The sequence below is a fragment of the Diaporthe amygdali genome (assembly GCF_026229845.1).
Source record: "Diaporthe amygdali strain CAA958 chromosome Unknown NODE_22_length_803717_cov_65_427750, whole genome shotgun sequence".
Lineage (NCBI taxonomy): Eukaryota > Fungi > Ascomycota > Sordariomycetes > Diaporthales > Diaporthaceae > Diaporthe > Diaporthe amygdali.
In genome coordinates, this window is record NW_026517042.1 from 366385 (window position 1) to 391382 (window position 24998).

General features: G+C 51.1%; 8 protein-coding genes across 8 annotated transcripts; 5 read left to right on the top strand and 3 right to left on the bottom strand.

Annotated features, from left to right (window-relative positions):
* Window positions 1–199: 199 nt before the first annotated feature.
* J7T55_004585 (glutathione s-transferase) lies at window positions 200–1254 on the bottom strand (the record flags this gene model as incomplete). The annotated part of the gene is made up of 5 exons (XM_053130291.1): window positions 200–411; window positions 472–639; window positions 724–769; window positions 850–1074; window positions 1159–1254. The coding sequence occupies 5 exons, from the start codon at window positions 1252–1254 to the stop codon at window positions 200–202; spliced, it is 747 nt and encodes a 248-aa protein (XP_052991513.1).
* A 380-nt stretch (window positions 1255–1634) lies between these two features.
* Window positions 1635–3683, top strand: J7T55_004586 (uncharacterized protein; the record flags this gene model as incomplete). The annotated part of the gene is made up of 5 exons (XM_053130292.1): window positions 1635–1732; window positions 2043–2389; window positions 2452–2708; window positions 2765–2886; window positions 2960–3683. The coding sequence occupies 5 exons, from the start codon at window positions 1635–1637 to the stop codon at window positions 3681–3683; spliced, it is 1548 nt and encodes a 515-aa protein (XP_052991514.1).
* Window positions 3684–4635: 952 nt separating this feature from the next.
* On the top strand, window positions 4636–5172 carry J7T55_004587 (uncharacterized protein; the record flags this gene model as incomplete). The annotated part of the gene is made up of 1 exon (XM_053130293.1): window positions 4636–5172. One exon carries the CDS (start codon window positions 4636–4638, stop codon window positions 5170–5172), a length of 537 nt encoding a protein of 178 aa, XP_052991515.1.
* Window positions 5173–5820: 648 nt separating this feature from the next.
* Window positions 5821–6630, top strand: J7T55_004588 (uncharacterized protein; the record flags this gene model as incomplete). The annotated part of the gene is made up of 2 exons (XM_053130294.1): window positions 5821–6249; window positions 6307–6630. The coding sequence occupies 2 exons, from the start codon at window positions 5821–5823 to the stop codon at window positions 6628–6630; spliced, it is 753 nt and encodes a 250-aa protein (XP_052991516.1).
* Window positions 6631–7216: 586 nt separating this feature from the next.
* J7T55_004589 (uncharacterized protein) lies at window positions 7217–9250 on the bottom strand (the record flags this gene model as incomplete). Its single annotated transcript, XM_053130295.1, has 3 exons — window positions 7217–8871; window positions 9162–9183; window positions 9242–9250. The coding sequence occupies 3 exons, from the start codon at window positions 9248–9250 to the stop codon at window positions 7217–7219; spliced, it is 1686 nt and encodes a 561-aa protein (XP_052991517.1).
* A 1837-nt stretch (window positions 9251–11087) lies between these two features.
* On the top strand, window positions 11088–18488 carry J7T55_004590 (uncharacterized protein; the record flags this gene model as incomplete). The annotated part of the gene is made up of 11 exons (XM_053130296.1): window positions 11088–11200; window positions 11297–12077; window positions 12135–14092; window positions 14143–14781; window positions 14868–15024; window positions 15170–15244; window positions 15495–15683; window positions 15737–15818; window positions 15999–16060; window positions 16305–17879; window positions 17928–18488. The coding sequence occupies 11 exons, from the start codon at window positions 11088–11090 to the stop codon at window positions 18486–18488; spliced, it is 6192 nt and encodes a 2063-aa protein (XP_052991518.1).
* Window positions 18489–20322: 1834 nt separating this feature from the next.
* On the top strand, window positions 20323–21801 carry J7T55_004591 (uncharacterized protein; the record flags this gene model as incomplete). Its single annotated transcript, XM_053130297.1, has 1 exon — window positions 20323–21801. One exon carries the CDS (start codon window positions 20323–20325, stop codon window positions 21799–21801), a length of 1479 nt encoding a protein of 492 aa, XP_052991519.1.
* Window positions 21802–22098: 297 nt separating this feature from the next.
* Window positions 22099–23432, bottom strand: J7T55_004592 (d-isomer specific 2-hydroxyacid dehydrogenase; the record flags this gene model as incomplete). The annotated part of the gene is made up of 2 exons (XM_053130298.1): window positions 22099–22943; window positions 23108–23432. The coding sequence occupies 2 exons, from the start codon at window positions 23430–23432 to the stop codon at window positions 22099–22101; spliced, it is 1170 nt and encodes a 389-aa protein (XP_052991520.1).
* Window positions 23433–24998: the final 1566 nt, after the last annotated feature.

Sequence of the window (24998 nt, forward strand, 5' to 3'; positions counted from 1 at the left end):
TCACGCGCGTCCGTGAGGGTCGAACTCTATATAATTGGTATGACTGCTCCAAGGGGAACACGTTAACGGAGAATAGCCGACGGTATCCTGCCTTTCCTCAAGACAATGCCCTTGCTTAGTATGCCAGGCCGCGAGCATGAAAGAAGTCACGGCTTCGGCGACCGGTCAAGGCTCAGCCATACAGCAGACGGCCCCGTGATCATTCAGCATCGCGCTTCATAGCCTCCTGAATCCAACCTGATCTCTCCCTGCCCAGCTTCTTCAGCTCTTCGTCCGGCATCTCGTTGAGCTGGAGGTAAATATGAGGATTCGGCACGTTGCGACCTTTCTCGAACCCAGGACGCGCGAGGAGCCTGTACATCCAGTCCTTGACGTGAGGGAATTCGTCGATCTGGGATAGGCCACTGTACTCTGCAACGCGCTATTAGTTTGTGTCTCGCATATAGACGCCACCGAGTGGAAACTTCTTACTGTACGCGGTGGCCCATGGCCAAATAGCAATGTCGGCGATGGTAAGATGATCACCGACGAGGTATCCGGAACGATTATCGGCCAGGGCCTTGTCCATAGTGCGGTAGAGACGGCGCGTTTCGTTGACGTAGCGGTTCAAGGCGTACGGATAGTCGCCGAAAGCGGACACTGTGTTCATCTCGGGTCAGTGATGCCTGTTCCCTTCCATCTCCCCGGGCCAGCAGTGCAATTGTAGCATAGCCAGAAACATACTCTCAAAGTGGTTTGCCTGGCCTTGCATGGGGCCGAGGCCGCTCACCTGCCAAAAGAGCTTGTGAATGTCTTTGGTTAGAGATTGCCCACTTTTCATAATTAGGATGGGAAAATAACAAAATTTACCCAGCTCGTCATCTGCCAGTACTCTTTACTGCCATGAGGATACGAGATCTTGTGGTCCTTGTCGTACCGGTCCACGAGATACTGTAAGATGGCGCCACTTTCCCAGATCTTGAGGTCGTGGCCACTCTCGTCCTTGTCGACGATGGCCGGAATACGGCCGTTGGGATTAATGTTGAGGTACCATTGCTGTTTCTGCTCGTGTTCAAAGAGCTTAATTGCGCGTACCTACATACCGACTGCGTCAGGGTTTTCAAAATCTTTATTTGCTTTTTTCTAGGGACCTTGAGCGATGTTGCATGGGCATCATACGTTGTACTTCAAGCCTAGTTCCTCCAGCGCGATGGAAATCTTCAGTGGGTTGGGAGTGCCCTCACAGTAGAGCGTAATCATCTCATCTGTGCTCATGGTGGGTGAAGGTGGGTAAGCCGTTTGCACAATGAAGTGGAGAAAGTTAAAGCTGTAAAGCATTCAGGTCGTGCAGAAGGAAGCCAAGAGTGAGGTCTTAAGTCGTGATGAATCTGCTTTTCACGTCTTGACTCTCCTCATTCACGGACGGTTCTTGCTTCATATTTATACACATTTCGTCCCCCCATGGTCCTATCAAGCTCGCAAGCTGAGCAACCCTGCGACCATATGTAAGTCACGATTCATCTTGCCCTGCGCCCAGACAGTGAAGCAATTGCAAGCCTTCTGGATTTGACGTTGCCCCAACAGGATCACGGTGTCATCAAAACAGCTTAAGCAAATTGGATATTGTTTGCACCTAGTTCAGTTCCATACACAGAATGCATACGACTACCGTCCGCCCGGTCGCCGAAAAGGGTAAATGGTATATCGGAAATGGCAAGGATCCGGAGATCGTAGTGCTGGTCGGGTCATGTTGGTATGATTATCAATCATCTGCTTGCGCTCTTGATTTGAAATCACCTATCTAGGGTGTCCAGCTGGGGTAAGCTCACTGATTTATCTTCATTGAATAGCTGGAACTATATGAGCTAATTTCTCACATGTCCTTTGCTAGCGACCGAGTTCCGGCCCTTTCCGAATGCCCTTCACTAGAAATTTGATTCTGTTCTCTATTCATGGCTCAGTTGTATTTGACAACAGCTGATGATGGAGGAGCCCTCAAACAAGAGACGCCTCCTCTTCTTGCCCGCTAATGATGGCAATCATACTTCACGTCGCACCCGCAGCAAGTCGCTCGACTCCAGGATCCGTCGCCATCTTATGGTCGACATCGGAAAGTCCCGAAGAAAGCCATCGAAGAACCTCCAATTCGCCACCTTAGTATGGCCCCTGGCAGAAACTTCAAAGACTCAACCGAGCACTCGTAGAGGTGAATATTCGATTAGTCAAGATGAAGATCATTTGAAAGCTGCTACGAAAGAACTGTTGGCACCAGAACCATACACTGCACCGTACGCGATGCCGCCTATTTTATATACATTATCAGCCTTTGAGAAGGAGTGGGGAGAGGATTGGTTCTCGGCATATGGATTTACTTTGATCATGGTCGCGGGAAAGAATGCAATAGAATCCGGTAAGCCAAGCCAATCTTCCGTCAATTCGACCATTCACCACTTGCTAAATAGTAGGACACAGCTTGCTCGACAAACACCTTCTGGTTCCCCTTCGCCTTCAGAAAATCCGCCTTCCTTCATCACTACAGACAGATTTTCACTTCACCTGATGTTCTCATCCCATTATACCGTAGATCAGCCGGAGAGCTTCGGTACTTGGCGTTGGAGCGCTCTCTCGTAACTATTCAGTGCGTCGAGTCCAGGCTTGCCAGCTCCAATGCGAGCAGCGCGACGTCTGATAGTGTTATCAACGCGGTGCTGGCACTAGTTTGCTACAATGTAAGCTTCCATTCATGACTAGCCGTCTCTCAAGCATTCGGCTGAAGTTGTGTCAGTTTACCAGCCTAGACTTTGACCAAGCGATGATCCATGTCAAGGGCATGTGGATGGTGGTTGCGGCAAGAGGTGGCATCTCTACCTTGGAGTCAAACCAGGACCTGATGCTCATGATTTCATGGTACGGCTCGGCGACACGAATATTGTGTTTTTTTAACTTGATTTTGTTGTATAAATACTAAACGGTCACACAGGGTGGACATTACGGCAGCATTGCTGCACGACACAAAACCACTGTTTCCGCTATTCGCGAACATGGCCAGCCCCAACGTATTCCATCGCCTGGGCTGGGAAATGCTGCCCGCTCCGCTAATCAGCGTCATTAACGACGAGAACACGCAAGATGCACCATTCATGAGCTTGATGTCCTGTATAGGTGACCTAAATGCGCTCGCTACACTGCTCCGGGTCGAGCTGGCGTTCAAAGGCGATGCCATCTGGGATGATGAAGAGCAAATGGGGTTTTTTATAAACCCAATCACTCACCGCTTACTGAATCAAAGACCAAGAAGATCATCGGAGCCGACGACACGTTGTGACGTTATTTCGGAGGCGCTTCGACTTGGGGCTATTATTTGGATCATACGGGTGAAGCGAAGGTGTCGCTCCTACCCCGGGACTGCTGAAGTACGTATATCAACGTTGCTCAAGATACTATCAAGCAATTTCGACACGGAGCATGTCTGGAACGACAGTCCCGATCTACAAACCATCCGACTTTGGCTCCTGGTTCTCTGCAGCATCAGCGAACCCAGTGACCAAGACCACGCAACCTTGATGAGAATGATAGTTAGCGATATGAAAGAGCAGAAAATGGTCTCTTGGGATGAAATAATGTCAAATATCCGCCGAATGCCCTGGATCGACATATATGAGCCTGCGTGTGCCGAACTCGGGCAGCGGCTTGTGAAGGACTAGTACCTATAAACACCGGTTTTATGGACTTGTTCGGTTAGCGAGTCGGGTATTGAATGAATCTCTATTACATCATGGGATATCTATTTTTATTAGGGATCTACACTGTGGAGAAGATGGTCTATATAACAGATTAGAATCCCTTGAATATGTAGCCTACTGATAGCTGAGAATCTAAGCCTTACAAATTCTTACGGATTTCTAACGGCTCCGTCAATGCGCAAGTTCCCATAGGTCCATCAATCGCCATAATCAAAAGTCTCGATCGACTGTGGTGGGTCGGGATCGGGTACTGGTATATTAAGTGACTTGATGTTGGTAGTGTAAGATGGCTGACTGTTGGTAGCTGGCAGCTACTGGCAGCTGGCAGTGGCTAGCAAAAAGGTGGAGGTCAACATCAGTAGCGCTTCGGCTACTGGTAAGTGGCTATGGTAAATGACAAAACACTGCCCTCCTAGTAACACATAACTGTTATAATGATAAACAATGAGATGTCTGATAACTAACAATTGCTGGTAACAAATATAAGTTTGATTTAATGAAACGATATGCCTTAATTATAGCTCACCTCTAGGGCTTTCCATTTCCCGAAGATGAAGACATGGCGCAGCTGCTAAGAGACACATTATTCAACCTATGCAGTGCTGTTGGCTCCGAGTCCCGGTCCATGCAACTCTAAGCATGCTTTACAAGTTGAATTGCATGGGCCAGACTGGATCTGGCACATTTTGAAGGTCCGTTTGAATAATTGACGGAGAATTTGTACTGTGCTAAACATACTGTTATCCTGTGCTCTTAGTGCAATTATCTGTTTTATTAAGAATAAGGCGGCAAAACCGCGGGGTTGAAGATAGCCAAACGCGTCACCGCGTCGCGTGCCTCAAGTTGAGAGCTTTACGTACTGCTCTGCAAGTCCATCCAAAAGCTATCAAGGAATCGAAACAAACCGTCCAATATGCCTATCCCTTATGATCTCTCTCATCCTTCTCCATCCGAGGTCATAGACATCGCAGTCACCTACGCCGAGCTTCTAAGGTCTCTGTTCCACCACCCACAATTCAAATACCTGGAGCCACCGACCACCGCCGGCTGCAAAATTGATTTCGAATCTACACCCAGGGCTCTCTTTTTCGCCATGGACTTTGTTCAGAACACTTATGTCAAACATGTGATTCCCTTTCTCCCTGCTGGTGCTACTCTGAAATGCAAGATCATCGCCAATCCTTGGGCCTTTGCCGACCCCGACTATCCTTGGGAATGGGAGTGGGATGCCGCGACTGGGTCCCTCAAAGGCGCGGATGGTGAAGCTGTAGAGTTTCCTCGCTTCTCTCAGGCCAAGGCGAAGGAGATGCTGGGAGACTTGTTCGGGAGGAACTTCTTAGCAAAGAAGGCCATCTTGGAGAACGGCACGGATCCAAAGGCGACACTAATGATGGGAGGACCATTTGATTTTGGCGAGGAAGTGAAAGAGTTGACTAAGAAGCTGGACTGACCGACGTGCTGCGTTGCGGATTGCCTGTGACTTTGGCCCGGAACATGGCGCCTTTCTTTGGGTAGAATGAGATTTCTGGGACCAAGTGAACTGTTTTCTCGCGTAAATCCGCATCTCAGGGCGTATACCTCAATACGATGCCGATCTGAACGCCAAGTCCGCAATACTTGTGGTCGTTTGTGAATCTTAGAAAGGTTCTTCTGATCAATAAGTGTACCTCGGTCGTACTTTGATCCGCAATGAAAGAATACCTGCAATGTGATAGTAGGGACTTTCAAGATCTCTCCAGGTCATGCTCACACTCTTGACTTTAAGCGTACAGGGAGACAATCGATGTTAACCAAGCAGCCAGATTAGGTCGGAAGTCTCATAAAGGGTAAGGGGGTCACATGCGAGGTGAAGATAGTAACCTCAATCTGGGCACTGGCAACATGCACCCAACCATGCATGCCGTGTAAGATTTTGGCTCCGGGACTAAACCCGCAATCCAACGCTGTACGAGGGGTAATGGCCACAATAAAGACCATATAAAACCATGATCACATTTTCGGGAAATATCATTCAAGTCATAGTGCTGAGGGACTCAATAAACCTTCTTCAAAACCGTTGCTCTCACCATTCCGACATTTTCTCAAGTTCAAATTAACCATGAACAGGCCTGTTTTGCTCCTTGCTCACGGATCCTGGCACCCACCTCATCTCTATGACTCGCTGAAAGAGGCTCTTGCATCTCGAGACTATACCCTTGTTGTGCCGGCCCTCCCAAGCATGGGTGCCAACGCGACAGGAATAGGTTGGGAGGCAGACACCAAGACGCTTCTGGACTATGCGGAACCGCTCTTCAAGCAGGGAAAGGAGGTCCTGTTGGTTGCCCATTCGTACGGAGGACTACCAGCTTGTGTAGCAACCCGTGAGAATAGCATCGCAGAGCGCGCGAGGCGCGGTCTTTCCGGCGGCTTCCGCCATGTAATCTTCCTCTGCGCGTTTGCCATCCCTGCTGCCGGTATGAGCATCTTGGACACCCTTCCAAATAGGCAGTGGTTCGATTGGCATACTATCAGTGAAACCAACGGATTTGTAAGGCTTTTGACATCTTCATCCGCTCTTGTATTCCTGAATCTCATATGGTTCTAGCACCAAATCTCTGTCAACGAGAAGTCCAAAAAGCATTTGTACAACGACCTGTCCCCGAAGACAACCGAGGAATTTTACAAGGCGCTGGTTCCGCAGTCTTACAAGGCTGTGATAACGCCCATCGACTTTGCGGCACCTGATATCAGCATTCCCAAGACGTACATAGTGTGTGAGAAAGACAATGCATTTCCTGTACCATTGCAGCACGAGTTGAGCACGGGACTTGGTTTTAACAAGCTTGTTATCAGCGGGGGCCACTCCGCCTTCGCCAGTGTTCCGGACGAGGTGGCCGATGCTCTGGTGAAGATCGCTGAGGGGGGATGAGTAATAAGACAGCACATCCAATACACGGTACCGGCTAGCATGAGCTGCCCTGACAAGCTGGCCCGAACAATGACAGTGGTCGAAGTACCCGTCGAGACTTGGTCTCCCTTGCTCGAAGAGCCTGCACTCCTGCAGTGAGGCGACTTAAATTTGTTTACGACTCTTGTTTGGAACCCATTTGTGATTTTAAATAAAACCCAAAACGAATTTTAGAATCAATTCTAGTCGGAGCTCATTCTAGCCTCAGGCATCTCGTCTCCTAGATATAGCCACATGCACCAGTCTCAACGGATTCAAACGTGATACTTCTAAATCTGGAGGTCTCCATCACGATTTGCAACGTCGTGTGCTTGTCATTCACGAAGGGAAAGTCGCTCACAGCATATACAAGATGGCAGCCGTGCTCAACGTAGATGTAAGGTGCAATGTCTTGATGATGCCGATTTATCGAGACGCAGTCTTGTTTTCTTTTTTTCCTTTTCAATCCCACTTTCAAACCAGAAGCTCTACCTAAGTACTCAAATACAGAATGTCAAATTTGTAAACCTCCGAAGAGAGTTCTGAAATACATCTAATGCTATGATATCTACAAAGCCGTACATATGGGTTGACCAATTCCAACAGTCCACCTAAGAGAACCCATTATTGTGGTAGCTATAGCCAGGCCTACAGATACGCTAGTAAACCCATAAACGTATGCGTGCTTCCTACGAAGGCCACTAAGCTCGACGGCCCAGGTACTAATCGTAGTCAAGCAACCGCAGAAGCCGTCCGAGATGCCTTGCAGCACCTGGCACGTTACAAGGTGCTTAAAAAAGCCACGGAAGGAATCCGAAGGTGGCGCGCGCTGCAGGTCCCAAACAATTGCCATGACCATCGTGCCAAACATGTTCACTATGAATGTTCCGAGAGGAAAGCTTGGTGCCTTGCGGTTCAGCTTGATGCTCACGAAGAAACGTAGCAGGCAGCCTGCCGGCCCAAAGACTAATGCGAATAATGCCTCTCCCCGCCAGGACTCCTCAGTCCAGCTCGTGCGGCCTTGAGGCCCACCCGGGCGGTCAGGAGGGAAAACCGACAACACGATAGCACCGGCCCATGTACAGAGCGCGAGTGGGATCATGAGTCGATCGACCCAGTAGATCATCCTCCAAGGCAGATTCTTCCCAAGACGTCTCGCGAATATCGCAAGATGGGCACCTGCCTTGAGAGCAGCAACACTCAAGCTGATGGTAGCGATAATTACCGCCATGACAGCCATAAAGTCCTGGCCAGGTCTCCGCGTTGCGGGGTCGCTGTTAACCTCTCCAGGATGGTACGATGGGACCGAGGCACCGTTGGAGAGAGTTTCGAAGCATTCACGGATGAACCCAGAGAAAGTTGTGAATGACCCGCAGAATCCCGTGGCAAGTCCTATGTGCAACGGGACAGGTGTAGTGCGAGGCTGATCTTTCCCGGACGACGCGTTATTGTTCAGTACTGGGCTATGTGTATCATCAGCCGTGTCACCATCTTCCACCTCAGTGCTGGAGTGCGACACAGGATCTGGTGCAATACTCTCTGCAAACGACCTCACAATGCTCCTCTTTGCAGGAGGGTGACGGAATATCTCGGCGCCCTCGGTTAGGAAGCCGAGGAAGAAGGTGCCACCCACATTCGACCAGAGATCCGGGAAGGTCACTGGAGCCCCCGTGTACGTCGTCAGGCTGGTGAGGCCTAGGCGGGCCAAGGTGCCCAGTATTGAGAAGAATACGAGGTGCGATATAGTGATGATGATTGTGAGAAACTGAGAACATCGACCTTTCTCATCAGAGCGCAAAACGCCCTTTTTTCGAGCTGCTGGATCCTTCGAGGAATCTAGCTGTGTGAAATCGCGTTCCAGGTCGTCGTGAAAGAATTCACGCTCCTCGTCCGGGTTCTCAACTGGAAGTTCGGGTTGAAGCTCTGTCAGATAGGCGAAGTCTGCAGGAGCATTATATTCTCCATGCGAACTGCGCCTTGTTCTTCGTCGCTTTTCCCTTGCAGAGTTGGGGACACGATTGCTGGTGCTAAGCAGAATCGGTTTGCCATCTTTTTCTGCAGTTCTTGGTCGGCTATTGCCCGAGAGACGATGACTGGATATCTCGTCTTCGAGGCTTCTGTAGACACGGATCGGTGCAGAGCTGGTGTTGTGTATCGGGGGTGGTGCGCCCACCTCGTTGAGAGCGATGTAATTTTCAGGGGCATCGTACTGTTCTGTCTCATCTATAGAATCCAAAGACAAATGGCAACCACATCTCGATGGCGTCTGGCTGGCTGCCAACCCCCCGGGATGCTTTCCAGACATGGGTGGATCAAGGACTGACTTTCGGGTTCAGTTCTTGCGGAAAGTCGATGTTTGACATTAAGGGACTGGTTCCCGTGGGCTGGTTGAGAAGATGTATGGAAATAATTGTAGGACGTGTTCCGAAATTCAACTCCCAAAATGGATACGACAAACAGAAGGATTTACTGATGATGAAAAAAAATGAGGACTTTCTGATGCAGAGACATACGAGTTGTAACATATCGGAAGATCTGCGAGTGCGATGGAACTCGTTGGATATCTTGTTCTCAAGGCCAAATATGACCTCACCTTACACATTGAGTAAGGAAGCCGGGTATGTGCAGACAACCCGCAACCTCCGTACGGGCCGGCCGGGTGCCAAGCAGATAGCAAGGAAATCCCTGTTAGGAACTACGCACCCAACGAGAGCTGGTTGTCGCACATCTCCGTGTGCGACGCCGTGCCGCATTAACCGTTGGTCCCGAACTGCCCGGGTTGCGATTATGAAGACCAAAGTTGAGATGACCAGCCATAGCGATTCTACAGTGACGGAGCTTAGAGCCTTGGCCAAGTTTTTTTTCGTTTGGCAACGATCTCCAGCAGTCGGAATGCTCTCAGGTGTGCACAAGGCCGTCCACAATGAGGCGGATCAAATCAATGAATGCCGCACAGGGGTAGACTCGAGAGATACTGTGTCTGTCCAAGAGATACACTGTATGTAATCACTGCCACAAGAGGGACAAAATCACAAGAGAAAATGCTCTGAAATCTTGCTTGTAATCTTGAAATTCTCAGTAAGACCTCAACTTATATTCTTCGTCTGTCTTCAAGCTGAGACCTTCTCAACAGAGCTATTTCTACCCCTGTGCCCGGCCGAAACACGTCGTCGTAATACAAGAACAGTGGCCGCATCGCGCTTGCCGAGTCGTGGTTGTCCGAAAACAGAACTTTTAGTGTGGGGCCACGGCCACTGTACACCCAGGTACTAGACCATCCATTCCTGGCACTGCACCACTAAATAAGAATGCAGGTTTGAAAAAGAAAGTGGAAATACTGGTCAAGTTCACGAGGACTACTATTTTTATCTGAGAGATCCTTTCGTATGACGTGTCACATCTTCTCTTCCAGCACCTTGATCAGACACGGCCACCGGCCAAAGCATATGAAAGACCTCAAATGCGATCAAATGCGACCTTTGCAAAATGCACAATCAACACCTCAACAATCTTCGGTTTGTATCAGCGACCGCCCCGAGGTTGTCACGGACTAGTCCCACGTGGATTATTGGAATTGCAGAACCGGTGGGGAGATCACTGATAGACCCTATCGACCTGCCCCAACACCACCAGCTCGCATGCGTTGGTCTCCCATCAACGATCCTGCATGGGTGTTTGCTGATCACGTGTGCATGCAGCCTCAGTCATCTTCAGGTCCCTTATCATTACACATTTGCTGATATGTTACTCAATGCGCCTCACGCCATCTTCAATGATGGATCAGAGGAAAATGCTAGAAGATAGAGGAAGACCGAGGACAAGGCGTTTGGCACAGCAGTTCAACAGGCTCGCTTTGCCCAACTGCGCCCTAGACCCGAGCTGTGCGACCTCAATGTGTCTCTTTCTTGGCTGTCGATGTGCCCAATGGGCACCCATCGGACCAAACATGCGTGAGGGGTTGTCGATCTCGTGGCTGGCAACACATGTACCCTTTCGCAAGATAGGCTGATGGCCATCTCGCCTGCGTATTGGTGAGCTCACAGCGAGCATGGCAAGGCAGAATTCAACAGTTTACTGCTGCAGGTTCCAGTTTAGTGGCAGATTTCGAAAGATCTCTTTATGTCTTCCACGAGGCGACGTGTTTTCTCACGTCAACGTTGCGTACTGGCAGGCTCTGTAAGAGACCAGCTGCCTCGTCTTGATGCTGACTGCAGGTTGTTTCACATGTAATATTACATTTTACTCGAATGAACATTTGCCCGCCATTGATGCTATTTATTGTATGTAATACATGATGCACAGTGAGTTGTCGTGTTTTGTCAGCCAGTGTAGGGCCACCAAGTGCATTGTTCTCGTCATATCTTTAGACCCAACTTCTTCTTCGGAGAGGCATTTACCAACCCCAACTCTCCAAGCAGCTTCTCATGTCCTCGTTGACAATGGATGATCAGATCTCAGAAAAAGCACAGGATGTCATTGAAAGACTTAGACATGAACACAGTCCCGATGGACATTCAAAGGTCTCCTCCATCGTCAGAAATGCTCTTGAGATGTACGTATCCTTGGAATGACTTCAGTCCCAGAGCCCCCCCCCCCCCTTCCAGCTTTATATGACAACCCCTTAGAAGCATGCTGATATCGGTCGCAGACTCTCAACTGAGCTCTACGACACGTCGACCCACTTCTTACTGGAATTGCTCCAGAATGCCGACGACAATGACTATGCTCTGGGTGTGATCCCCTGTTTGCAGTTCACTTACACCTCTGGCTTCCTCAGAGTAGACTGCAACGAAGTCGGGTTCAACAAGAATAATGTGGAGGCTATTTGTAGCATCCGCAGCAGTACCAAAAGCGGTCAAGATCACGCCGGACGGACCGGCGAGAAGGGCATCGGCTTCAAAAGCGTGTTCAAAGTCGCCGACGTGGTCTGGATTCGCTCCCGCGAGTTCGCTTTCAAGTTCGACAAGGCTCGGCCCTTTGGTATGATCGCACCGGTCTGGGAGGAGTTTCCGGAACCTGTTCTCGAGAACCACACTTCGTTTCTGCTCCAACTAAATGACGGCTGCGACGAGACCGAGCTCGTGGACGGCCTACTCAAGCTTGATCAGGCCTGTCTCCTGTTCACAAGGCGTCTCAGGAAAATCACCGTGAAGGTACATCAAGGCAGTCAGATGCAAACCAACAACATGGGACGACGCGACGAGACTGACGCCAATGGTCCGATTACCGTTCTTACTGTGGGTGACCAGGTATTCACATACATCATTACCAGGAAACAGGTGAAGAACCTTCCGCACGAGCCCAAGCGACTGGGTTCGAAGACTTCAGAGCTTATACTGGCTTTTCCCGCCATGGAAGATGCAGCAGACACAACCTTCAAGATACAAAACGTGCACAATGTGTTACCAATTGGCAAATACGGTCTGAAGGTATGGTTTACAATGCACCTCACTCGTGCTCAGCAGAGTTTGTTCTGACTATCACAGTTTATTATACAAGGGGATTTTCTTCTGACGACGAACCGGAGACACATAGATGCTTCATCACCATGGAATATCTCTCTCCGAGACGCTCTCGAGGACGCTTTCATTGCAAGTGTGGAGCGTCTCAACTGTGGCTCCATGAGATTTTACTGGCCTGCTTTCATCCTGGCAGAGCAGATTAACTCATTCTTCGAACCATCAAGGGTCGCAATACTCGAGAAACTTGCCAAAATGCCTGTGATAGAGTCAGTTTCTGGTACACTTGTTACCCCCTCCACGCTTCGGTGGGTAGAGGGACGCTATGTCGACCGCGGCGACAGGCCTCTCACTCTATGGGCTGGCACCAATGACGTGTACCTATCCCCAAAGTATCCTAGCCACGTTCTTGATGCGTTGTACCGTCTTGGTGTCAACAAACTAACTGATAAGCGGTTTCTTGACGACTTGGAACAAATGATCGCGGAAGATCAGTCGCGTTTCCAAGCACGATACGAAGACTGGCACTCCGACCTAGCTCGAGCCTTGATACCGTTGACAGATGACGCGTACCTAAAATCAATCATCCTTAGGCTTTCAATTGTACCTCTCATGAATGGAAGGTGGGAGAAAGCCAGCTCTAGGCCACGCATATTTCCAGACGATTCAGATTTGGGCGACTTGCTGGTCTTGAAGTCGATTCGTATCGTTCAACCTGCAGCGACTATCGACGCAGATCGCAGACATCTATGGTCTTCCCTAGATATCCAGAATATCAGCAGACATGATATCTGCCAGTATATTATTGACGCCCACTCGCAGCCGGGATCACACCCTAAGACCGTCGGGTGGACAAGGGCACATCTTGTAGCTCATGCCCGATTTCTTTACTTGTCTAACTGGAGACTAACCAAGCCTTTGGATCTTTGGGTCGAAAGCACAGACGGACTTCTTGATCTATCTTCTGGTGCATATCTTTTTGAAAGTTCCTACGAAGACGAAGCAGTCGACAGAATTGTTCGCCAAGCACAGGAGCTCAAGACCTTCTTTGTTCTACACGAAGATTACCGTTCCATAACCACGCCTGAAGACGGTTCAAACTCTACAAGATCTAGTGATTCAGATTTGAATTACTTATCTGACAATGGAAGCGAGACTTCCGAAGAAGAACCATGGTCGGAAGCCCCAGTACTCTATTTGGAAGATGTAGAGTGTTATCTCATCGGGCACGCCAGCGACGAACTTGGAGAGTTCCAGAGGTGGCGGATACTTAGGTCTGACTGGGACGCTTCTCTGCAGAAGGCCATTGGCTATTCTGATCGACCAAGGCCTAACGATCATGATAAATGGCAATCTTTCTTGGGGGAGGTGCTGCAGGTGGCAAAGCTGCCGCGACTTGCGGTAACGTCACAAGATCCCAAGGATTCCGGTGCATATCGCATGTCTAAAGAGTTTTATGATCTTTTCTCACGCTGCAATGTTTCTGACGTACTCCATCTCTTGATATCAAACTGGCACCAATATTCCAATTTCATCGAAATATCCGGTATCGACAGTAAAGACAAGGAACATAAGCTTCAGGAACTCCGGAATGTTCTCTGGCCTACACCGAACCATGAAAGCCCACAGCCCCACGACTATAAACTCGCTGATCGGAATTCAATGCTGTTGCGTGATCTTCAACAGATATGTGTCAAGACCAGCATCGGTTTAGCGCCTCTGCATGCTTGCGTTCTTCCGGATCTAGATTCACGGTTTGAGGACGATGCCGACATTCGACTCCCAACACTGAAACTTGCGCAATACAGTTCTGAAATGAAAGCTCGACTGAAGCACTTATCTATATCAGTTGAAGCTGATGCTCGATATTATTTCAAGTGTCTATTCGCGTTGAAGGAATCACAGATACCGCCATCGTACGAGAAAGTTTCGCAGATATATGTAGAGATTCAGTCTCGCTACGAGGTCGCATTGGTTTTCATAAGGTATTTCAGATCTTACCGCATCAGAATAGCCAACTAATTGGGTGAATCAGGAAAGTGTACCATGAAATGAAGGCTGTGTACCTTCTAAGCAAAACCGCGACAGCTGACAGCGCCAGGCCGCCTTCATGGGTAAGCATACCAGAGGCCATGGCGAAGGGCGTTGATCTCGTGTCCGATTATCCGACTTGCCAACACTTATTTCGGTCTCTTTGCAATCCAGAGAATCTTCAGATTGATGCCCTTGTGAGAAGCGTGGCCTTGGTCCGTCCTTCGCAAACAGCGGAGGATATCATCAATGGCTTGAAATCGGTCAGCCGGCATCTGGCAGGGATGGAGCCTAAGCAGGCGGCAGCAACTGTCAAACCGCTCAAGTTAAAGAATATTTTCCCCGTGTCTGACCAAACTGAGACCCTCAGCGCTCAGAAATTCGATCGTCTAGTCTGTGCGAAGGATCTATCTTGGTTCATCAATGACAATAACGAATTCAGCAACAGCTTCGCGGGACGAGTGCCGCTACTTACCATCCCTCCGGCTACCGTCGCATCATTAGAAAATCTTTTGGGTGCACTCAAACTGGGATCGAGGAAGTTATCGAAAGTAGTGATCCAACAATCCATCCCGAAGGGACGGCAAACGTTTCTTGCAAAGAAAACGGCCTTCTTGCGAAGCCGGGCTCTCTTTATCACAGTGTAAGAAACATTATCTCCATCTCAATGTGTGGCAGAGTTCGGAACGAATACTGGAAATAAGAGTACTAATATATGACCTGTGGTAGTTTAATTCCCGAGTACTATCTCAACCAGACAAATGTCCGTAAACAGATTGAGAACGTGTCCGCCGTTGCTGCAACAGAGGTAGCGAGAACATACAGACTCGTCACTGTTGAGTCTGAATTGATAGTCAATGGGACACCGGGGGAAGCTGCTGTACTCGTTGAAGGAAGCTCTCTACGCATTTTCTTTGCTGAAGAGACATTGCATGCGTTAACAACGTCATTACAATGGTTTGAGTCATTTAGTCGACATTGCAAGATACACGATCCAACCTCAAGACTATTGCTCTTCGCGGCTCTCACAGACCTCGACTATAACCGAGTGTGCAAATTGTTTGCAAGTCAGGGACACAATTTCCCCTACTTCACAACAGCACATGGTGAGTGGATGGAGCTCTTCCTAATTTTCAGGATTCCAAGTGAGGCTGATTAGTTGTCATCAACTCCGAAGGTGTGCCCGAGCAGAGATATTTATCCCCTCATGGAAACGTGGCGCCTTTAGTATCGCCATTTAACCACAGACCTATCATTTTGAACGGAATGAACCAAAATCGGAAGAATATATCAGGTGGTGCTGTGCAATCTATGTCGCAATCATCCCATAGAGGAACCCAAAATCTCTCCCGACAGATTCCCCTCTTGAAGCGCTTGGTCTATGAACTAGAAACGTCTATGGAAGACTTTGGAGACTCGAGTACGCGTCAAGGGGGCACTCGTTTCTTCAGAGAAGCTGTTTCTGCGCACGCATTTCCTGTTTTCTCGCCCTACCTGATTGTGAGGGACGGATATCACCACCTTCAGTATATCGGCGAGAGCTTGGTAAGAGTACATCTTTCATTGGGCAAAGGAGTAACTCAGCTGATTCGCAAAAGGTCTCCCAGATGTTTCAAACCAAACTCGGACAGCTTTACGAGCCGACAGAATGTTGGACCAGCAGCCTACGACCTCGAGCAGGTCTGCCCATGGTCGAGCATGAGGATAGTTTAGAAAGTGGATGTGATGTTTGTCAGCGTTCGCCATTCACTTTCAGAGGCAGGAATCTCTCTCAGGCAATATCGAAACTTCTTTCGGGTGCATTTCTGGAACATGCTTTACGGTTGGGTATGAATATGGATACCACATATCACTTCGAAGTGGCCATGATTCTAGACGAATCTGAGGGCAGATTTGCATGGAACAATTCGCAGATTGAAAAGGTATGTAAAATTTGACAACCTTTGTTTTCCCTTGTCTGTTTTTCTTTTTTTTAAAAAAGTTTTCTTTTTCCACATTTCTGTTTTCCTTAGTTTTTTCTTTTGTCCAACGCTTGTCTTGGGCGAAATTCTCTCGCACAATTGATACAGAGTGAAGTCGAGAAACGCGTCCCTATTTCTACTAGGCCTGTGTGATCACCAATAAGACTCACTGGCTAACTTAACTTACGATATGCGTTAAACCCAGTCCAGGTGCTGTTCATTCTCCTACCGGGAAGACACGAGCGACCTAATGGCCCTTGTCATGATCCACGATGTATTCGCCGACCCGCAGTTCGAGTTTCTGATTGATCCTTGGCACTACTTCAAATCCGGGAAAATAATGATATCAGATACCAACAGGGCAGAAATTATCAATACGGGCAGTAGAAGAGGCAAGACGAAGTTGCGCTCGGAGTCTTTGCTCGTCGTCGAGCCGTTAGGGTTGGATCTATATCAACCACAACATGCGTTTCAACATCCGAAAACCGGAGGCCAGGACTGCGAGGGATCCGCGAGAGCTTTGGAAAATGCGTCAGCTGTCTCCTTGGAGACATCAGCATTAGCAGAGAAAGCAGGGTCACAGAAGCAAAGTCTACGAAAGTATTGCTACCAACCATTGGGTGAAGGAGATATGCGACTGTTCGTGCTATTCCCAGGGGCGTATGACGAACCATTGCGTGGAGCTATCTGCCACATGCCATTTTTTAACGCCGGCCCATACAGAACGTTGTCATATGTATGGGGCTTGGATCATCAATCTGAGCGGAGTTTGGCCACGCCACAAGGATTCTTGAAAATCAAGACGTCCTTGGGCTCGGCTCTCCAAAGAATTCGCCAGAGAAAGAAGGAGCTGGTTCTCTGGGTCGACTCGATTTGCATCAACCAGGAGGATACTAAGGAGAAAGTACAGCAGATCCTGCTTTTACCACGGATTTTTCAAGGAGCAACATGCACTTTGGCCATTCTTGCTACAGATGACAGGAGCGACCAAGCCGTGGAAATATTGCTGCAGATATCAGCGCTTGACCTCTACGGTTCAGACTTCTCTAGTTGGCCTAAAAACCTCGTCCGCCCTTGCGCGACATGGGTGAAGAACGGGATGCCAGATTCCGATTCCGCGTCTTGGCGAGATGTGTCTTATATGTTTCATCGCCCGTGGTTCAGGAGAGCTTGGATTGTCCAAGAATCAATCGCAGCACGTACAGTACAGTTCGTCTGTGGAAAGTGGATCATTGATTGGAACGACCTTCATTGTGCAATAGAGACTGCGGATCGCAAATTTGGCATGTGCGCATTCGCAGAGTCATGGCAACCTTTCATGATCTTGACAGAGCACCGAGAATGTGAAGCCACATCACAACGCTGGCCGCTTTTCCGTCTTATCCAGACATTCAGGTACGTCAAGACGGGAAAGTACCAGCGAGACCGATTCTTTGCGCTTTTAGGCTTGGCCTTAGACGGAGACAACCCACTCTTCGAGCCAGATTATGACAGTCCTTTGGAGGTGGTCATTCGCCGCTTTGCGCAAGGTTTTGCGCAGGACGGCTACGGAATGGAGCTTTTATATGCCGCTGGATTAGACAAACAGGAAGGGGACAGCCGGTTGCCTTCATGGGTACCAGACTGGACTGAAGAGGCATCAGATCGAGGTAATTTCAGTTCGGCAGCGGGCCGTGGTGTGATCTTCTCAGCATCCGGGCTGCTTTCAAGTCGCATTTGCTACCTCCAAGACCGGGAAGTACTGGAGGTGTGCGCAGTTTGTTGCGATGTCATTGACTGTGTGAGTCGGTTCTCCAATGTGCCATCGCAAAGAAGCCGATACTTCCAGGAGCTGGACTCGATGATTGAGGCGTGCAAACACTTCGACTTGGACCGCCAACAGCAGCTGAAAAAGACGGTCCCAATAGCGGGAGCATTGCACCCGGAATCCGGATCGTCAGCCCTAATAAACATCACAGAATCCTACTCGGCATATCGAAGAGTGCTCAGAAAGGATGAGCTCAAAGCCAGGAGTATGCGTGGGACCGGCAAGAAAGCAAAGACACAGACATCGTCTCGGCGCACCAGCTCTGAGCAGAGCCCTGCGATCATCGGCATGCGTGAGAAAAGTAAAACCTACGCATCGTTACTCGACGAGTACATAGTGGGCTGGAAGTTCGTGACAACGAAACGAGGCCGATGTGGAATCGCCCCGAGCAGCGTTTTGCCTGGAGATTCCGTGGAAATTTTCAGCGGTGGCAAGGTGCCTTTCATCTTGAGGGATGGTTTGCAACCAGCTGGAGGGACCTTTCTGATCGGACAGTGTTATATTGATGGCATAATGTTTGGGGAAGCTGTCGAGGAATTCAAGGGTCTGCGTGAGATCCCATATTACATAGATCTTTCCTGATGTCCTGCTCTGTCAAGATCGCAAATGCTATCGCTCTCACCCACCCACAGTAGAATTACTGAATCCCACAAGGCTTCCAGGGCCGAGCGGAACAGTGTAATTGTTGAGAGTCTGTCCCGGAACTCGAGCGGGTAACGTCAAGCCCGGTGATGGTCAGGGTAGGAGTTGATGTGTGCTGTGTGGCTTCGGCGTGGTCGTTGGGCTGAGTGACTGTCTGATGAGAACGAATCTGCCCTGCCACCTTTCGTAAGATGCTCGTCTTCGAAGCGTCATGTCTCTTCCGGTTGTGCAATGTCGCCATGAAGGGCCAACTGCCAGAACAGGGACGGAGGGGAATGGTGCGATGAAGACTTGTCGTTATCTGTGCCGTGGCCGACAGCTACTGTCACGCAGCCAGGGGATACAACGTCAGTCCCAATCGAGGGAGCGCGTACATGGGTGCACAGTGCAGCCGGCTGGCTGGCAGCTGGCAGCCAGCAGCTTCCATTAGTCCCCGGCCCTGCAGCCCTCTGGGTTGCTTCCTCTTAAGAAGAAAGCAGCACCAGTTCAACTTCAATTGACGCATTGAGAACAATTGCTTTTGTCTTTGGAAACCTTTCGAGACAAGTTGAGGTGGCTGTGTGGGTACCATTCCACTAAAGCACATAGATGGGCACCCAGCAGTGATTGGCCTTTAAGCTCCAGCTTCAGTTTCAGGCCCAAAAACCGGCCGCCACCCGGGCCTCGAGAGCTGCAACGCTACTCAACACCAGCACGCGTCCTCTCTCCATCAACCGACGTCTTGTCGCGGTGCAAAGGAGGGATGTTCAACACAGCCACGCGTCTATGCAATTGAGAATTCCACGAAACCCACAATCTGTCGCGGTAGGATGGCGATCCGGCAAAGTCTCTTGGGGAGGATGGGCTGCTGCTGGCTCCCTCAGGCGCTGCACCACCGCGTGAATCGGACGAACTTCCAGGGGTGACGGCAAGGAGAGAAGCGCCCTCCTCGAATCACGATGCTCGTGAGCCCACCCTGGCGGCTACCCAGACAACGCCGACCCGGAATAGAATCAGCAGCAGCCGCCGTTTTCCCGGGTGTCTGTCTGTCTGGCTGGTTGTCTGAATCGTCGCTGCTGGTGATTGACTCTTCCCTTTTCTACCCTGCATTGTTACCATCATTCAAAAGGTCTGCCCGACAGTGACATTGTCAGCGACAGACAGCGACGTTCAACATCGCGTCCAGTTTCCCACTCGAGTCGCTGACTCCTGGTCTGTCACCTGCAAAACTACTCGCTTGCGCTCTGTTCCCGGCGCAGATTGCCAGTCATCCCAGTTTTCCCACCATCGAGCTTCGTGACGGGGACCTGCTTTGGCCATTCAAAAACATCGTCTATTCAGCGTCTATTGTCTATTGTCTAATTACCCCCTCTCCTAGTCCACCCGCATTCCTCCTGTGCCTTATTCAGACTTCGCTGCCAACAATAACCTTCTCCTGCAGGCATTGAACGGCTGGACCCACACCTGTCAATCCCTAACCACCCCATTTTTCCTCTCTTTTGCCTCATCGCCCGTTGCTTGCTTCATTCACAATTGCTTGCTTCATTCACAATTGCTTGCTTGCATTGTTATGACCCATTCAGTTACACACGCCATCTGAAAGCCACCACAAGGCACACTCTGAACACATGAATAGATTCTTTGTCACTACCACATGATATAAGGCTTCAGCACTGCCTTTGACCTGCGGGCCTCGGGCTCAAGTTGCTCCTTTGGACCACATTTCGCTTCAGCCGAGGCATCGGAAGAGAACAAAGGACTCACTCACTTCCCGAGACATCATCTGAGAGACATCATGAAGCCATCAAGCATATTCGCAGTATCCGCCCTGAGCCATCAGGCCTCAGCACGATGGCTCGCCTACAAACCAGATCCAGTCATAGATCTCAGAGGCGGCGACCTAGCCCGCCCAACTCAACCACCAGAAGTCCATGACTATGAGGTATATGCCCCTCAACCAACACAACCACCATCCAAGGCAGTCGTCGAGCTGCTCCTACACAGGCGTCAGAGAACAGAATCATCCTCATCCTCAAACAATATCTGGGAGAATGACCAAACCTGTGGCTGGTACTCAGGCATCTCATCGCAGCCGTACAAATGCGACTCGCCACTCACCTGCTCCACCAACTCTGACAACGTGGTCGCCTGTGCCACCGACGGCCTGGAGCAGTTCTACACCATCTGCCTCAACCACGAGGCCGTGCAGTCCGGTAAATGCACGTCGGCCGGCCCTCAGACCGGATGCTGCCAGGATGCCGCACAGCCCGAGTGTGGCACTTTTGTCTGGACGGGCACCCCTGCTCGGTCCATGTTCAAGTGCTTCTCCACCGCCACCCTCATCTCCATGATAGATGAGCCGCAATTTCTCATCGATGCGTCGCGATCCTCTGCCTCGGCAGCTAGTGCCTCGAGCGCCGACGCCGCTTCGAGGTCTTCGGCGGAGGCAGCATCAGGGAGCGGGAACGGGCCATCGACTGTGGTTGCTACTACCACCGCGGCAGATGGGTCCACCTCCACGGTCACGTCCGTGGTAGGGAGCAATGCAAGTGCCAGCGCGAGTGCAGGAAATGGCGGTGGAAATGGTGGGAGCAGTACCAACACTGGTGCAATCGCGGGCGGAGTTGTGGGCGGCGTCGCCTTCTTGGCTCTGCTTGCGCTGCTTCTATGGTACCTCATGCGCAAGAAGAACAAGTTCACACTGTCTCTGTGTGGCGGAAAGAAGAAGACCACGAAGGAGAAACACGTTCACAATAAGACTTATAACGAAAAGAACGTCAAAAAGGACAACAGGTCCTATGATAAACGGTCTTACAGCAACAGAAACTCGTACGACAACAGGAGGTCGTACGACAACCGGTCACCCAATGAGCAGACCGCCACATACAGCCAGCATCCGCAGTCGGCCGCGCCACACGAACCTGTGAATCAGCACTTCCACTTCCACTTGGAGAACGACCGAAATGAGCCATCACCCAACTCACAGTACTCTGCGACGCAAGAGCCGCCACAAGCTCACTTGGCCGGGGCCGTAGTAGCTCCCGCTCTATCGCGGCGCGAGCAGCGGCGACAGGCGAGACAGCAACGGTCGCAAGCCGAGGAGCGGGACTTGGGGAAGGAGGAACTGGAGCAGGCACAGGAACAGCAGGCCCCGACAGAGACTTACCGATCTCACCGGTATCACCCTTCTTCTGGTCAACGATTTCCAGACGCACCGCCCCCGGCTCCGCGGGCTTCTGGCCCGGACCTGGATTTCATTGGGCGAGGGATGTGAGAGGCGAAGGGATGCTTAGAGGCGTTTGGGCGAGATAAGCTTAGACTGGCGGGTTGCATTCCAGTCGGGAGACGGAACGATAGGATGCAGAATGGTAATGAAGATGCACGAAGATGACGAATGTCCATAGATATATTCATGACAAATATTCCTGATCTGAACTTTTGAGAACTCCCATCCTCAGATGCGTGCCTCGGTGATATGATATATCACATATGAAAGAGGTCATCAGGACCCACTTGCCTCATAGCCCCTCTTATTGATCAGATACTCGCCCGACCTGATTCCGCCCTCAAACTACAACTTGCTATCTTTCTTGTTCAAAAAGTGCATGTTCACCGGTGTGATGGCCTGCTTGCCCTCCAACACAGCCATGATGTTCCTCATAGCCAGCTCCTCAAACCCAATATGCGTCTCCACCGTTCCACCAGCATTATGACAAGTCAAAAGCACCCTTCCCGGGTTAATTGCCTTGCCATCAGGCCCGATCTTCCCACCTTGGGGTCCCGCGCTCTTGAGCTGCGCACCAGCGAACTCTAAAAGCCTCTTCGACACCCGCGGCTCATCAGCATGGACATCCAGCCCCGCAGCGCTGACGCGACCGCTCTCGAGCGCATCCGCCAGCGCGTCTTCATCAACGAGCGACCCGCGCGCAATGTTCACGAACCTCCCGCCGGGCTTCATGCTCGCCAGCGCCGCAGCGTTAATGAGCGGCTTCCCATCAGCACTAGCAGGCGTGCACAGGACAGCGCAGTCACTCGCCGCCAGCAGCGACGCCAGCGACGGGTGATAAGTAAGCCCCATGCGCTTCTCGTCCGCCTCGGGTCGCCGCACGACATCATAATAGTGCAGCACCATGCCCATGCTCGGGTTGCCCAGCTTGTCCGCGACCAGCTGCCCGATCTTGCCGAGCCCGATCAGCCCCAGCGCGTGGCCGCGCGGGTTGTGGCTGTGGAAGACCTCGTGCTCGTGCGAGAAGCGGAAGGCCGCCTCGGCGTCGGCGGGGTCGCTGGATGTCAGCGGCGGGATGACCGCCGCCGCGACGCTCCACGCGAGGTGCCGGAACGTGCTGATCACCAGCGCGACGGCGAAGTCGGCTACGGACTCTGCGGCGGCTAGGCCGCCGTTGCAGTAGATGACGCCTGGGTTGTGTCGCACGGCGTTAGTTGATGCTTTGTGGCTTTGTGTGTGTGTGTGTGTGTGTGTCTGGGGTATGCATCGCCTCCTCCGCCCGTCCGTGGAGTGCAGGCGCCTCTCCCGGCTGAATGGGGGCAAAGAGGGGGGAGGGGGTTCACTGCTCACTCACCTCTCTCGCCCAGCAGCTTCGTATCAGCCCAGTCGAACCCCGCGCCCGCGCTGGCGAACACCCTGCAGCTCGCCGGGAGCAGGCTGATAAGCTCGGCGTCCCACTTGCCCATCTCGCCGCCCGTCGACCAGAACGGCCGGAAGATGGCGGAGAAGTCGCCCCATCTGCGGTCCTTCAGCGCCCGGATGAACTCTGGCCGCTGGCGTTCTGCGGCGCTGGGCCGGATCACGTCGAAGGCGGTCGAGAAGGCCGCGTATGTGTCGGGGTTGTACTTTATTGGGTCGCCGATGTGCAGCACCACGGGCTTCTTTCCGGGGGTCGCCATTTTGGGAAATTAAAGATGCTTTCTGACTTTGGATTTGGCTTCTTTGAGAAGTGATTGCACGGTTGAGATATTGTCTATATTCTCGCGTCACAGCCAGGGGCGGCAGGAAAGGTTGAGATGGGATGATCAATGTTGAGTGTGTGTGTGAGCTTCGACGTAACGATGCAGGGGAGGGTTGCGCCGACAAAAAGTATGCGAAGAGGGAGGCTCTATCACTTTATCACAGTGATGATCCGATTGTAACGTGCAGCAAGAGATTGGCTGCGGCTCAAACCAGAATCGGAGGGTTCAATCTGCAGCGGGCGAAACAGACGACGAGATGGTGGCTGCAAGACTGGTAGCGAGGCACGTCGCTTGTGCAAACCCACGTCCATGCAAGGTGCGGTCATCGTCAAAGTACTTATACGCCGCCGCAGCAGATGCCCTGGGGTGACGTTGATCCTGTTTCTACCAAGATTCCCGATGAGAACGGTCACAGCGTCGCACAGCACGGAGCGCATGCCGTACCTCTACGCCACAGCCGCGGGGGAGAAGCAAGGAGAGTCCTATCGGGTGGTTGCATCCCGTTGTCAAATGTGCGGAAAGGTTGGCCGCTTCACACGACCCCCCGGACGGGGAGGTCAGGTCCTGTCCTACCCTGATGTGGTCATTTTCCCCGGGGCTGAAACCTTGCAGGGCCATTCCCGAAACCTGGGGTAAAGATTCCCGATTGTGGGGTTGGGGAGAATGCCATTGTCCAATACCGACGATGCCATGCACGGGTCGCTACCAAAAAGCAACCTTGGAAATGCAGGAGAGATTGCTGAGGTGAAAGAAACATGGAAGCAAATGCCGAATCGGACATTTGATGGCGAGCCTTCGGAGAGCTGACATCCTGACATCTCACTCCCACGATGCCTGACTGGGAAAAGTGAGTAGCCTCCCAGGCAGATGACGTGCAGCGGCTGGGCGATCACAGTAGAAGTTAAGCTGCTAGGCAAGTTTCTTTGACGTGAGTGTGCTGACTCGCTTCTTTTACCTTCTTTCGCATCTGCAATAATTGTCTTGGCCAAGGCGATATCCACCGGAAGTAGATCAAAACCTGGCCACTCCTCGAGATATGGGACAAGCTCAGTGGCATCAAATCCAATTCTCACTGTTTTCATACGCAACTGCATTAGAGCTGGTCTTGCATGTGGGCAGGTGTTATTCATTAGTCATGAGTATCATATGATGACTGGCTACATGTAGTCTACGTAGAGAGGTAAAGACTGCACAAGTCGATCTCCGTATCATCCTGAGTTCGCCCCGTGCTCCACCAGGCACCACCCACAACCGACTGAATGAATGGCTTGAGAGGGGAACCGCCCGAGTTTGCCCGGCTCTCTATGCGCAGTCGGCGCTGGCCACAATGTCCAGCTCGTTGGGAGGGATGTCAATGTTGCACTTTCCGGCCTTGCAGACTCCATCTTGCTGCAGGTTTTGGACAGAGCCAGTGCACGCTTGTCCGTCGGTGGCTGCACGCAGACTATCAGCACAGGAGCAGAGACAGTGGGTGAAATATACAGGTAAGAGGAGGCGTTGGGC